Raw genomic sequence first — 12,553 nt, forward strand, 5'->3', positions numbered from 1 at the left:
CCTAAGAGCTCCCCCAAGTTGGATTTACCCAGAGATCAGTCACATCACTAATAGCTGGAGGAGAATGCCCAGAACCTGCCAGCAGGGGGAGCCAGCCCTGTTTGTGATTGCAAGGAACCAGATAAGACTTGACTCTAGTTTCTTTTTTTTCCCTTTTGTTTGTTTTTCAAAAAAAGATTGTCACTAGTCAAAGATCATGCCTAACCCAAGAAGCCATCGGTATAACAAAGAAATCGTATGAGGTCATTCAGACATCTGGTTTCCCTTGTTCCCAAATTTAATAATTAAGCTGTATGTGCACAGAACAGAGGCTGACCTACGCCGAGCTCCCACTGGGAAACATGCCCAGACTTTGTGACGGGCGGGTGTACCTGCTTCTCTCCTGTCGCCCGTGGGCCCTGCCGAGCAGAGGGCTCACAGTCCCAAGGCAGGGTCTCTGGAGAAAGCCTCCCCAGGGTGCCATGGGGCTCACTCACCTGCAGAACTCAGCAAAGCATCTGATGTCCCCAAGCTTTGGGACGGAATGACCATCTGTTGGGTGGAAGATGTGATCTCAGCGTGTGAGAAGCCAGTGGGCCGGCATGGCTGCTTCCTCCAGGGTGCCCCAGGGACTCTCGCTCTTTGCTCTTTCCATCTCGTGACTCTGCTTCCTCCTGGGCCTTTCAGTCCCGCCAACCAGGGGAAGCAGGAAGTAGAAATGACACATTCGCTCCCTAAGTGCCCTGGCACTGGTCACTCATCTCACCTCCGCTCACATTCCTTTGGTGAGTCTCTACTTCCAGAGGTCGGGGCTGGCACGGGTTAGCTGGGGAGTGTGGCCCCCGTCTGGCTGTGGTCCCAGCACAGACTCATTCTGGAAGGGGAGCAGGGACCAGAGAGAGAGAGAAAGAGAGAGAGCACAGTGGGGAGGGCGTTTGTCTTGCACGTGGCTGACCAGGGCTTGGTCCCTGTGGTCATGTGGTTCCTTAAGTCCTGCCAGGAATGACCCCTGAGCACAGAGCCAGGGGTATGCCCTGAGCACCATCGGGTGAAGCCCAATGACAAAATTTAAAAACAAAAAATAAAGAAGGGGAGCAGGAGATCAGCCAGTTCAGGTCCCCTGGGTTGGGGTTTAGCTGAAAACTGTCTTCAGCCACTTCTCCCAGCCAACTGGGGGACTGCTTCCCAGGGCGAGGTAGCCGCGCTCCCTGCTTTCCTCGTTTAGGCAGTAGATCTCCAGTTTATTGCCCGTAATAATTATTTACAGCCAGTCCAGGAGGCTTCAGCCACTGGGTTCTGAGAGACTTGAAGGCAGACAGGAGAGCCTGGTGGGCAGGGAGTGGGAGGGAGGTGCCTGCTTTGCGCCCACGTGGAGAAAGGCGGAAGTGGCTGCCCCGAGCTTTCCCTTCCCTGGTAAATATTTGACGGGGTGTTTGCCTTTCCTCTGAGGTTTTGGGGCACTGCAGAGGTCTGGGCCGAACACCAGCACCTCAGCCGCCACGGTTGGGAGCAAGAGCGCAGAGAAGCCCCGAGAACCAGAGAAGCCCAGAGGATGCTTGCCACACATGCAAGGTGAGTTGTCAAGAGTCCTGGGGGAGAGTAGCTGGGGTCCATGTGGTCTTGGCAGCTGTTTGGACCACATGGTGTGGCTTGCAGAAGCTGGGAAAGACAATTTAGCTGGTGGCAGGCAGACTGATTGAGGGAGAGTGCAGGGGAGAGTACCTCGGTCCTCAATCAAGTCTCGCCCTCCCCGGGCTGGTGTCCTGGCTCTGGGTTTGTTCCTGAAGGTCTTAAAACCTCTTAGTGACCACCCAGTCTAGGTGAGCTGGGCCCAGAGAAGGCCAGCAGAGTCGTAGGTCCAGGGTGGGCAGGAACAAAGAGTTCTTTGTCCCAGCTCTCTCTCTCTCTCTCTCTCTCTCTCTCTCTCTCTCTCTCTCTCTCTCTCTCTCTCTCTGTGTGTCTGGGGGAACATCCCTGGCAGTGCTCAGGGCTTACGCCTGGTACCCCTGGGCATGGCCTTTTCCCTTTTGAGGTCCCAAAGGAGACAAGCCTCTTCTCAGGGAACAAGCTTCCTCTCAGGGGACCCCATGGGATGCCGGGGATCAAACCCAGGCAAGTGCCCTGTCCTGTCTCGCTGGTCCCTCAGTCCCAGCTTTGGACTATGAATGGTGGTTTGCCCCTAAAGGATTCAGGAGTCCAGGAGGCCTGGGCTCACTGTTCAGGGTGCGGCTAATGGGGCAGGATGAGGGATTCGAGGGTGTCGGAAAGCCAGACGAGCCACTGGGAGCCTGGACAAGGACCAGAGGATCCTGGCATCCAGCAGAGGGAAGTCGTGTGACCAGAAAGTGACCAGAGGGCGGCTCAGAGATCAAAGTGAGGGACCGAGTCTGGAGAGGCGAGGGACACCGTGTCCTGCCTTTCTCTGCTGGCTCCTGGGGCTGGTGAGAAAGGCCGTGGAAATGGGAGGGGGGTGTGTGGCGGTCCCTCTGGACTCTTAGGAGGTCCCTCTGGGTGCAGGAATGTAGGGGTCATTGTGAGCCCAAGGACAGGAGCTGGTGGTGGGCAGGCTGAGGTGGAGCATGGCAGTGGACCTGGAGGGACTACGGGGTGGCAGGCACTGGAATGAGGTGACCTGGGGTGAAGGGCCAGGGAGAGTGTGTGGGTGTGATGAACACCTGTGCAGGAGCAAGGGGAGGATATGTCCCACTGGGGTGGGCTGGGAGTGCTGTGTGTGGGGGGGCCTCAAAGAGATAAGCCAAGCAAAGAGGCGGCCGTGCCCAGGGGTCTGACTCGGAGACCCCTAACCGGACACATGTCCTCTGCCACCTCCCATTCCTTCTCTTTCCCTATCCCTCAGGGGTTATTGCCAGGTCAGACATGGGGGCTCACATGCTTTTGATGAAGTGCATTATGGTCCACAGCATGGGCGATGCTGGGGTTCTGTGGCCCCAAGCTCAGTTCCCGGAGTCCCTTGACCCCCTGATGTCATCGAGTGATGACCTCGAGTCAGGACACAGTGTCCCCTCCCTGTCACCTCTCCATCCCATCACCCCAGTGGATACAACCAGCCTGTCTGGGTTCAGGCGAGGGCAGGGATTTGTTTGTTTGGGTTCTTCTGGCCAGTGAAGCGGGTGGTCCCTGTCCCGCTGAGGGTCCCACACAGGGAACCTTCCTTGGCGTCTTGATGTGATCTGAGTATGTGACTCTGCTTCTCACTCAGCACATTTTATTTTTTTTCATTTAAATCACTAAATTTATTCAAATATCTCATTTGAATACACTTAGTTTATTTTTTTCTTTTTTTAAATTTTTTAAAAAAATTTTTATTAGTGAGACATCATGAGGTACAGTTGTAGAGTTACAAATTTTTGTGCTGGGTTTCAGTTATACATTGAGCGAACACCCATCCCTCCACCAGTGCCCATTCTCCACCACCAGGGATCCCAGTATCCCTCCCACCCCCCATTCCCCCCATCCCACCCTGCCTCTGTGGCAGGGCATTCCCTTTTGTTCTCTCTCTCTTATTGGGTGTTGGTCACTCAGCATATTTTAGAAGCACTAAAATCCCAGCTCTTCCCCTCAAGCTGGGGACCCCAACGTCCCCCCACCCCCCACTTCCTCTCCCATGAAGTCATGCCTTTGGTCACATTCCTCATGAAAGGAGTCAAGCAGACGATGATCCTAAAACCGAAAGCCCAGGGTCCCCCACAGGGCAAACCTCCAGCCTACGATGAAACATTCCTCTTTAATGAAGTGAAAAGAAAGGAAAATCAGCACCTTTGCTTTATTGGACAGTCAAGAATGAGTCGGGCTGGAGCAATAGCACAGAGGATAGGACACTTGCCTTGCATGCGGCTGACCCGTGTTCGGTCCCCGGCATCCCTTAGGATCCCCAGAGCCCCTCCAAGAGAGATCCCTGAGTGTAGAACCCGGAGTAAGCTCTGAATACAGCTGGGTGTGGCACCCGCAAACAACAACAACAACAACAACAACAACAACAAGCAATAGTAAAATGGACTTTTGTGTGTCACTGTAAATGGGGGGAGGGGGTGGGTCGGCTCCCTGAAATTCTTTCCAACCAGGCCAGTGGGTTCAATGCAAGGATGTGATGCTCGAGCCATATGGTGCCAGGGGTGACCCAAGCCAGCCTGGCAGTGCTCAGGGTCACCTCAAACACACTTAAATTTCTTGAGGCTAGAACGATAGTACAGCAGATTTTGCTTTTCACGTAGCCGACCCAGAGTTGATCCTCAGCACCCCCCTCTCTTTCCCCCAAGCCTACCAGGAGTGATCCCTGAGCACAGAGCCAGGAGTAATCCCTGAACACTGCAGGGTGTGCCAATCCTCCCACCAATTAAACTTTTTTTTATAGTGGAAGGACACAAATCTACACAAGAGGGGATGGGTAGAGCCATCGCCTCAATCCCATCTCGACTGCGGACAGCGCTTGGTCCCTCTGGGTTCCACACCTCACTTTCTGTCACAGCTGTTGCCATGGCTCCCATATCCCCCAGCACACAGCACCCTGCTCGCCTCTCCATGGGCCTCCTTGGCCCCTGTCTCCTTCATTCCAGAACGCAGATTGCTGAGGCCACAGGAGCAGAAAAGTGCTTCCAAGCGTCATAGGAAGTGGCGTTTGGGACCGACAGGCTCAGCCACACTGCTGCCCCCCTAGCTACGCCAGATGGGTCTCCCTACACAAGCTTCTGAGCATCCACAGCCTCAGTTTCCTCCTCTGAAAAGTGGGGGTGGAGGCAGCGGTTCCTCTCATAGAGCTGAAGTTTTAGAAAATTCAGTTTGAATTTTGTGAGTCCTCCGAAGTAGTGCTCACAGGGCCTGGGGGCCTCTCCCAGAAACCTCGACCTTGGGAGTATGAGACTGCAATCCTGAGGCCTGAGGATGCGGCTCTGCCTGGGGCCGTGCTGCTGGGGGTTCTTGGGGCCACCCCAGTGGTGCTTGGGGGCCTCTAGCGTGACCCCTGCTGGAGCCTCGGGTGGACCCAGGGCTTGGCCATGCTTCGTGTGCACCTTAACCCTGTCCTAGCTCTCTTACCCCAGCACAACTATAACCTTGATCTATTTTAGTTCTTAAAAATGTTTTTAATTGACTGAGGTGCTGTGATTTACACTATGTTGTTGATAGCGATGTTCCATGTGCATCATTCCAACAGCACGCTCACCACCACCTTGGTCTCCATCCCCCCAAAACCCCAGTGTCCCTCCCTCTCAGCCTGCAAACTCAACTCTCAGCATTAGTGCTCCCTCTGAGTTGCTTTTGGATCTTTGTTGCTATATCTCAGTGTATATTTTAAGTCCCACATATTTTATATCTATCCCTTTCCTCCTGACTGACTTCACTCAGCATAGTATGCTCTGGTTCCATCCCTGTTGCTGCAAATGGCTTTATTTTGTTCGTTCTCAGGGCTGTATAGTATTCCATTATGTACATATCCTACAATATCTTGATCCATTCATTCATAGCTGGACATTAGGATTGTTTCCTTACCTGCTTAATTACCATAATAAGTGCTGTGGTGCCCTAAAACTACAATCCTTAAAGCATTACTTGGGCCAGGGATTTGCAAAGCCCCCTCCCTTGCCTTGCGTGTGTGGGATCCTGGATTCCCGGAACTGTTTAAAAAGACAACCAACAACAGAACAATCAACACAAAATAAAGCTTAGCTTGGCACACAGTAAGCCCTTGAAAATGTTAGTTCGTCTTAGTTAGCCCTTGAAAATGTTAGTCCAGCGAGGGGCATGAGGGAGAACTTCAGTCCCAGCTTTTGGGCATGAAAGAGCTGGGCCAGTGCAGACAAATGAGACAGTCTCTACACCCAAAGGGCCTCTCAGGGGACAGGTGTGACACAGACTCACGGAACAACATTTCCAGAGAGTGAGTTGTGCTCTGACAGTGGACTAAGGCCCCCCAAAGTGCCACTCTCTGAATTCACCAGTGACCACATTGAGACTCAGGGCCCCCCCAGAATCTAAGGCATCATGGCACCAAGGTGTAGAGCGAGGATTCCCCAGAGAGGTGGTCCTAGCCGGGTCTTATTACCCAAGGGTCGCAGAGGATATTGGTGACTCAGGGACAGCAGCAGAGTCATTTTGGCCATTTTTTGTGTTGTGCTTGAGGACCCCTGCCAGCAGCATTGATTAGGGAGACTGGCCCAGGGGTCAGGCACAGGCAGCCGCCCTGGCTACTGGTTAACCAGCAGGAGGACTTCAGCCCATTGCATGCTCCAGGGCCCCAGGCAGGGGAGGCCCAGGCCAACTCAACCCCATTTCAAAGGAAAATTCTTTGTCTTTAGTCAAAAGCATGGAAGATACAGGGTTGAAGAGATAGTACAGGGAGTGGGTGCTTGCCTTGCATGCGACTGACCCTGGTTTGATCCGTGGCATCACATCTTGTCCCCTAGGCCCCTCCAGGAGCTACCCATGAGCACAGAGCCAGGAACATCTCTGCTTAAGAAAGAGAGCAAGAGTCTGGGCTCTGAGGGGTGTGCGTGACTCCCGGGAGCAAAGCCTCACAGCACCCTGTTGGGGAGCTTTCAATCCGTCTTCAGGATGAGGAAGTGATTCGTCCCTCACATTGTTGAGGAGGTTGCTCGGAAGCTCACTCCCAGGTTCTCCTGCTCCAAACTCACCACACTGCTGGGCTTCAATTCTGGGTTGGTCCCATCAAGGCAAGCACCTTATCTGCTGTGCTATCCTCCAGATCTGAAAGTGGAGCTCTTTTTATTTATTTATTTATTTATAAGCCCCAAATAGCCATTTATCTTTATTTTCATGCACAAAACATGGCCTGGAATTTAAGAGCCATTTAACAAATTTTGGGGCATCCCATTACTCTGAAAGTGGAATTCTTCAAAGTGGAATGGTTGAGTTTTGAAAGTTATTACAAAATTAATCCTCAGAATGGTTAGAGCCAGTTCTGAATAACATTCTTCACCGATGGTTCAACAATTCCTAATTTAATTGGCAACTTAACTTTTACACTTATTACCATTTGAAATTTAAAGGATTTATTGACTGAATTTCTTCTTCATGGCTTATCATTTTTAAGCATTTTTGTTCTTGTGGTGTTTCTTTTAATCTCTATCTTATTTTTTCTTCCTTATTATCTGCTGTATGGAAGAACAAAAACATGCCACCCCTAAATATTATTTTTCTGCCCCCAGCAGTTGGAATGATTGACTTTTTTTCTTTCATATACACTTTTGGATATTCTTGGTTTATATTGTTTGTATTCTTGGTAATTAATTGTGGACTTTATTTTATAGTGGTTCTATAAAATTCTGTGTATTTACAAAGGGAGTGGATCACAAACAATGCTGATCATATAGGACCTCTTTTCAAGAGATGTATGACTTGTTTATGTCAAGAGATGTATATATGTGAGGCTGGACTAATAGTCAGGAGCTTGCCTTGCACATGACGGACCTGGATTTGATCCCTGGCACCTCACAGGGGTCCCCTGAGCCCTGCCAGGAGTGATCCCTAAGTGTAGAGCCAGGAGTTAAGTCCTGAGCACTGAACATTTAAAGAACTACAGGGAGTGAATGTGCCCTTCTTGGGGGGCTCTCCTAGAAGTGCTTCTGGGGGGGAAACAGGAACCAATCAGGGAGGCAGCCCTGGGCTGATGGCTGATGAGTGCTTCAGAGGGAGCAGAGAACTGGGGCCGACCGAGTCCACTTCCATGGGGCACACAGCCCAGAGGCGGGTCAGCAGCGGCCACGCTTCCATTGCCCAGTGCTAGGACCCATGTATGAAGGCTGATTTCCTGGGGAGTGCAGGAAGCTTCTGTCTCACATAGCACCCTGCTGGGTCCGAGGGAGCAAGGCGGAAGCAGAGTGGCTGGTCCTAGTAGATGCTGCCGGTGACCCTCCCCGCAGTAGTGATGCTCCTGGCCAGAAGTCAAGGGCGGCAGTGATGCACAAACGCGCTTGTGGCTCTTTTCCAGGACCCAGCAGCTGAACGGCACCTGCGCCGGCTCCCTGGACATGGAGCTTTTCCTGCATTACTCCCTCATCCCGTCAGTAAGTAATGGCAGGAGAGGTCAGGTGGGGAGAGGTAGGGAGTTGGGCTATGCCTCCACAGACACTTCTGAAGGGCCCAGGTTTTCATGTTCTCACACACTCTGCACCAAACACAGAGGAAGGAGAGAGACGTTCGGAGGACTGCATTTGGGGGCACAATCAGTGCTCAGGGATTCTGGGCTCTGTGCTCACGGATCAGTCCTGGTGGGCTCAGGGACCGTATGGGGTGCCAGGGATCAAACTGGGACCACCCACATGAAAGGCGAGCACCCAAGCCCAAGAAGAAGGCTTTTAAGCAGAGCTTTAAAATGATGTTGCTGGGGCGGGAGCAATAGCACAGCGGGTAGGGCGTTTGCCTTGCATGCGGCCAACCCAGGTTCGATTCCCAGCATCCCATATGGTCCCCTGAGCACTGCCAGGGCTGATTCCTGAGTGCAGAGCCAGGAGTAACCCCTGTGCGTCGCTAGGTGTGACCCAAAAAGCAAAAAAAAATGATGTTGCTAAGTTCCACTGGAAAATATGACAGAGAGTTTTCAGGCAGTGGGGCGAATCTGTGCGAAGGACTTTTGGAGGAGAAGAGAGGAGAGAGCAAAGGCTGATGAGGGGAGGCTGGGTGGAGAATGAAGAGCAGGGCCAGGCCAGGCTGAGCCCTGGGGGGGAATGATGTTGTTGTGCCCAAATTTCAGATCTCCAGTCACAGAGAGGCCCAGTTCCACACACAATAATGCAAAAGCAAAGGAACTCTGTTACTAACTTGAGCCATCGCTAGCTTGCGCTAGTGTCCAAGTCTCATCCAATGCAGTTGAGCCTTGACAAGGACCCCGACTCCATATCACAAGCGGTTTATATAGGGTTCAGAGCTAAGAAGCAATTTATATAGTCGTTTATTTTTAGCCTTGGCCCTATTACAACAGTGATCAGCAATTAGACAACGTTCTCTCAGTAACAGTGACCCCTCATGACTGGCCAGACCCAACTGCCCAATTCCTTATCTAGGCACATTCCTCAACTGGGAGTCTACCAGAAACTTTAAGTCCTGCTCTGGAGAAACAGAAACTGAGGCCTAGTTGAGGTTAGCTGCAGCTTGTCATGGCATCAGTATAGTCCTCACAGTGTGTGCTATCCTAACTGCAGCGGGCAGTGATGGGGATGTGTCCCAACAGACAGCTCTCTAGAAATGATCACTCTGGCTGCATTTGAGACTGGGCGGGGAGGGAGGAGGCAGAAAACAGATAGGAGATGGTGGCAGAGTCTCTGGGGGAAGCCAGGTGAGCTCCTGTCCTTCAGGAGGTTCAAAACAACAGGGCTGGGGCCGGGGTTGGTTGGAGAGGCTGAAGAGGAGGAGGAGGAGGAGGAGGAGGAGGAGGAGGAGGAGGAATGAAGCAGGACTCCTGGGCTGTGAGGATGAGGCTTTCTCTACCTGTCACCGGCTGAGGGAAATTTGAAGAGCGTGGGGCTTTGGGTGGTTGAAGGGGCAGGACAGGGAGGAGAATCATGAGGCTCCCTTCAGGCAAAGGGAATTGAAGAACTTCAAACACTCCAGAAAGAAATGCCCGATGAGCAGTGGGTGGATAGACATATCACAAGGTGCTGGCTGGGCTGGATAGTCAGGGTGTGAGCATAATAGGTATGTATGGACAGCGGGGACAGTGATGAGAGGGTGACCCTGGGACCAAGCTCTGAGGAACTCCATGTCAAGTGGTTGGAGGAGGAGGAATCAGCCCAGTAGAGTGAGCAGAAGTTGGGGTTTTTTTTTTTTTTGCTTTTTGGGTCAAACCCAGTGATGCACAGGGGTTACTCCTGGCTCATGCACTCAGGAATTACTCCTGGCAGTGCTCGGGGGACCATATGGAATGCTGGGAATCGAACCCGGGTTGGCCACATGCAAGGCAAACACCCTACCCGCTGTGCTATCGCTCTAGCCCCAAGATTGGGCAGAAGTGCGGGTTTGGGGTGGGGGGTTAAAAGCAGAATAGCCCTGGGAAGAGTAGAAAGGGTGGACGTGGCCAGCACTGTGGCCGGCTGCTGGGCATCAAGGCAGATCCAGGCACACCCGCTACCACAGACTGAGTGAGGCTGACACTAATCAGAGATCTGAAGAGGGGTTGTCTCTTTGGAGTTTCGGGGGAGAAGCCTAGGAGGGTGCTGAAGATTCAGAGCGAGGTGAGGAAATGGAGACAGTCAGGACAACACATCCTCAACAAGGTTTCAGGAAAGGGAAGCTCCCAGATGAGTCCTTGGCGCGGAGCCTGTGGCCATCCGCTCACCCACACATTCTTGTTCAGGGAGGCTGAACTGTGGCCACACTCAGGACCGACACCCCCTGATGTGCTCATCTTCTCTCTCTCTCTGTAGCTTGTCATCATTTTGGTCTTGTCCTTTCTCCAAAGACGAGCACACCACAGACAGCAAGATGACACGTCTTCCCTCCTGGACAGCCACTTTGGAATCATCATGTGAGTTGGGCCAAGGTTGATCAACAGAGGACGGGGTGTCACCTGTGATTGGGGTCAACAGCAGTTACAAGGCCAAGATGACTCAGATGCACTCCCCCCGCCTTCTTCCCCTCCCCCTAAATAGCTCTCCCCACCATGGACAGCCCTGCCGCTTCCTTGCACTAAGGTAAAGGTAAAGGTAAAGGCCCTCCCGTTGATCATCGATTTGCTCGAGCGGGCCCAGTAACGTCTCCATTGGAGACTTTGTTGTTACTGTGTTTGGCATATTGAATACATCACGGGTGGCTTGCCAGGCTCTGCCGTGCGGGCGAGATACTCTCGGTAGCTTGCCGGGCTCTCCGAGAGGGGCGGAGGAATCGAACTCGGGTCGGCCATGTTGGCTGCGTGCAAGGCAAACGCCCTACCGCTGTGCTATCGCTCCAGCCCAGCACTAACACAACCAAAGCTCAGAGTTTGATGTTTAGGTCTTTGAGCAGTTTCAAAACATTGGGTCCTTTGTGCTCAGGACAGCCTAAAAGGTGCTAAATCACTTTGAACTGTGGGAAAGCCTGGCAACCTCCAAAGCAGAAGTGGGTTTCCCATCCCTCGTGGTATCAGCTTTCTTGTGGCAGGTACCGCAGGGGGTCATGTGGCAGGAGAGCCTGTGGGATCAGAGAGCCTTCGGGGTCCTCCCATCCTGGGCACTCTGAGTCTCTGCAGTTGTTATCACATTTCCCCTAAAGTTCGAACAGCCTGTGCCTCTGCCTCATCGCCCCCTAATAATTCATAAATAATGACAGCAATAAAGCAATAAACATTTATTATACACTATGACTCCGTCTCTGAGCCACTGGCCTTGGGCGCCAGTCTAGCATGGAGGTTATTATCCTCATGTGATGGATGAACACACTTGGGCTCAAAGAAGTGAAGTGACTTACCCAAGGTTTATATGACTTGAGAGTTTTAACTGTGTGTATGTGTATGTTTGTGTGTGTGTGTGTGAGAGAGAGAGAGATCTGTTTCCCTCTCAGTCATGACCTATACAGGTTCTAGTATGGTGCCTTGCCTATACCTTGGACTCTGTTGAAGGGAGATGAAGGTAGGGTCTAAGGAACACAGCTGGGTACAGGGCACCAGGACTCTGGGGTGACAGAAGTCTGACTGCAGTGTCTGAGTACCCCAAATACCAGCTCAGTGTAGCAGTGTCACAATTGAAATCATTCTGGAGACCACCCACCAGAGCTAAGATCTGCCCCATGCAGCCAGGTGTAAGCCAGAGAAGGGCTGAGGCTCAGAGAAAGCAGGTTTCAGGGACTGTCAATTCCTCCCTGGGCACTGGGCATGGAGGGGCCAGGAAAGGAATTTCAAGAAGTTTGCATAGCTATGGTTAGCCTTAAATGTCATCAGCTTATACTGATAACATTAGGCCAGTGTCTTTAATCGCCGGTCCAAGGACTGGTGAGAGTCTGCAGGTGTAGAAATGTTGAAAACCACTCGTCTACCACAGTGGTTATAACTGCACACTGGTGTTTGGACCAGTGTGCAGGGCCAGGGCTGCTTTGCAGATATAAAAACGGTTCAAGGATGCTGCATTAGACTGCTTCAATTTTTTAAACTTTTTTTTTTATCAAATTGATTATGACTTCATTCACTTGTTCTCTAACCACTTCCCCATCAAAATTTGTGCTTTTCAGGGGTTGGAAGACATACAGCTGGTAGGGCATTTACCTTGCATACAGCCAATCTGGGTTTAATCCCTGGCATCCCATATGGTCTCCCGAGCACCGCCAGGAGCAATTTCTGAGCACAGAGTCAGGAGTAAGCTCTGAGCATGGCTAAATGTGCTTCCCCCCCCAAAAAAAAAGTAACACTTTTCTGGTTAATTTTATCCCATCATCTTCCCCCAATACTGGTCCTGGGAAAGAGCAGTTGCTCTCTGTGGGTGCACCTTGTGTTGAATTGAAGTGAATTCTAATCTAGATCCCAGCTCTAGAGTGGAGAGCTGTGTGAGACTCAGTTTCCCTACCTTCCAATGATGTCTGGAAACCCCTGCTCTGCTTAAGTCACAGAGATGTCGTGGAGGCAATGAAAGAACTGCCT

The 12,553-nt window shown here is 51.8% G+C and overlaps 1 protein-coding gene across 2 annotated transcripts in view; it reads left to right on the forward strand.

Moving 5' to 3' along the window:
- Positions 1-509: 509 nt before the first annotated feature.
- The window catches only part of LOC130026541 (stimulated by retinoic acid gene 6 protein-like), a 38,909-nt gene continuing 26,865 nt past the window's right edge, over positions 510-12,553 (forward strand). Inside the window, exons 1-4 of one of the 2 annotated variants that reach the window (XM_056117404.1) lie at positions 510-764; positions 1,429-1,551; positions 7,943-8,018; positions 10,374-10,474. In XM_056117404.1, coding sequence (XP_055973379.1) covers positions 1,532-1,551; positions 7,943-8,018; positions 10,374-10,474 — 197 coding nt within the window. In that variant the 5' untranslated portion in view covers positions 510-764; positions 1,429-1,531. The remainder of the gene's footprint in view (positions 765-1,428; positions 1,552-7,942; positions 8,019-10,373; positions 10,475-12,553) is intronic. The other variant, XM_056117403.1, reaches the window with a different exon arrangement.

This window comes from Sorex fumeus, unplaced genomic scaffold, assembly GCF_029834395.1.
Source record: "Sorex fumeus unplaced genomic scaffold, SorFum_2.1 ptg000034l, whole genome shotgun sequence".
Classification (NCBI taxonomy): domain Eukaryota; kingdom Metazoa; phylum Chordata; class Mammalia; order Eulipotyphla; family Soricidae; genus Sorex; species Sorex fumeus.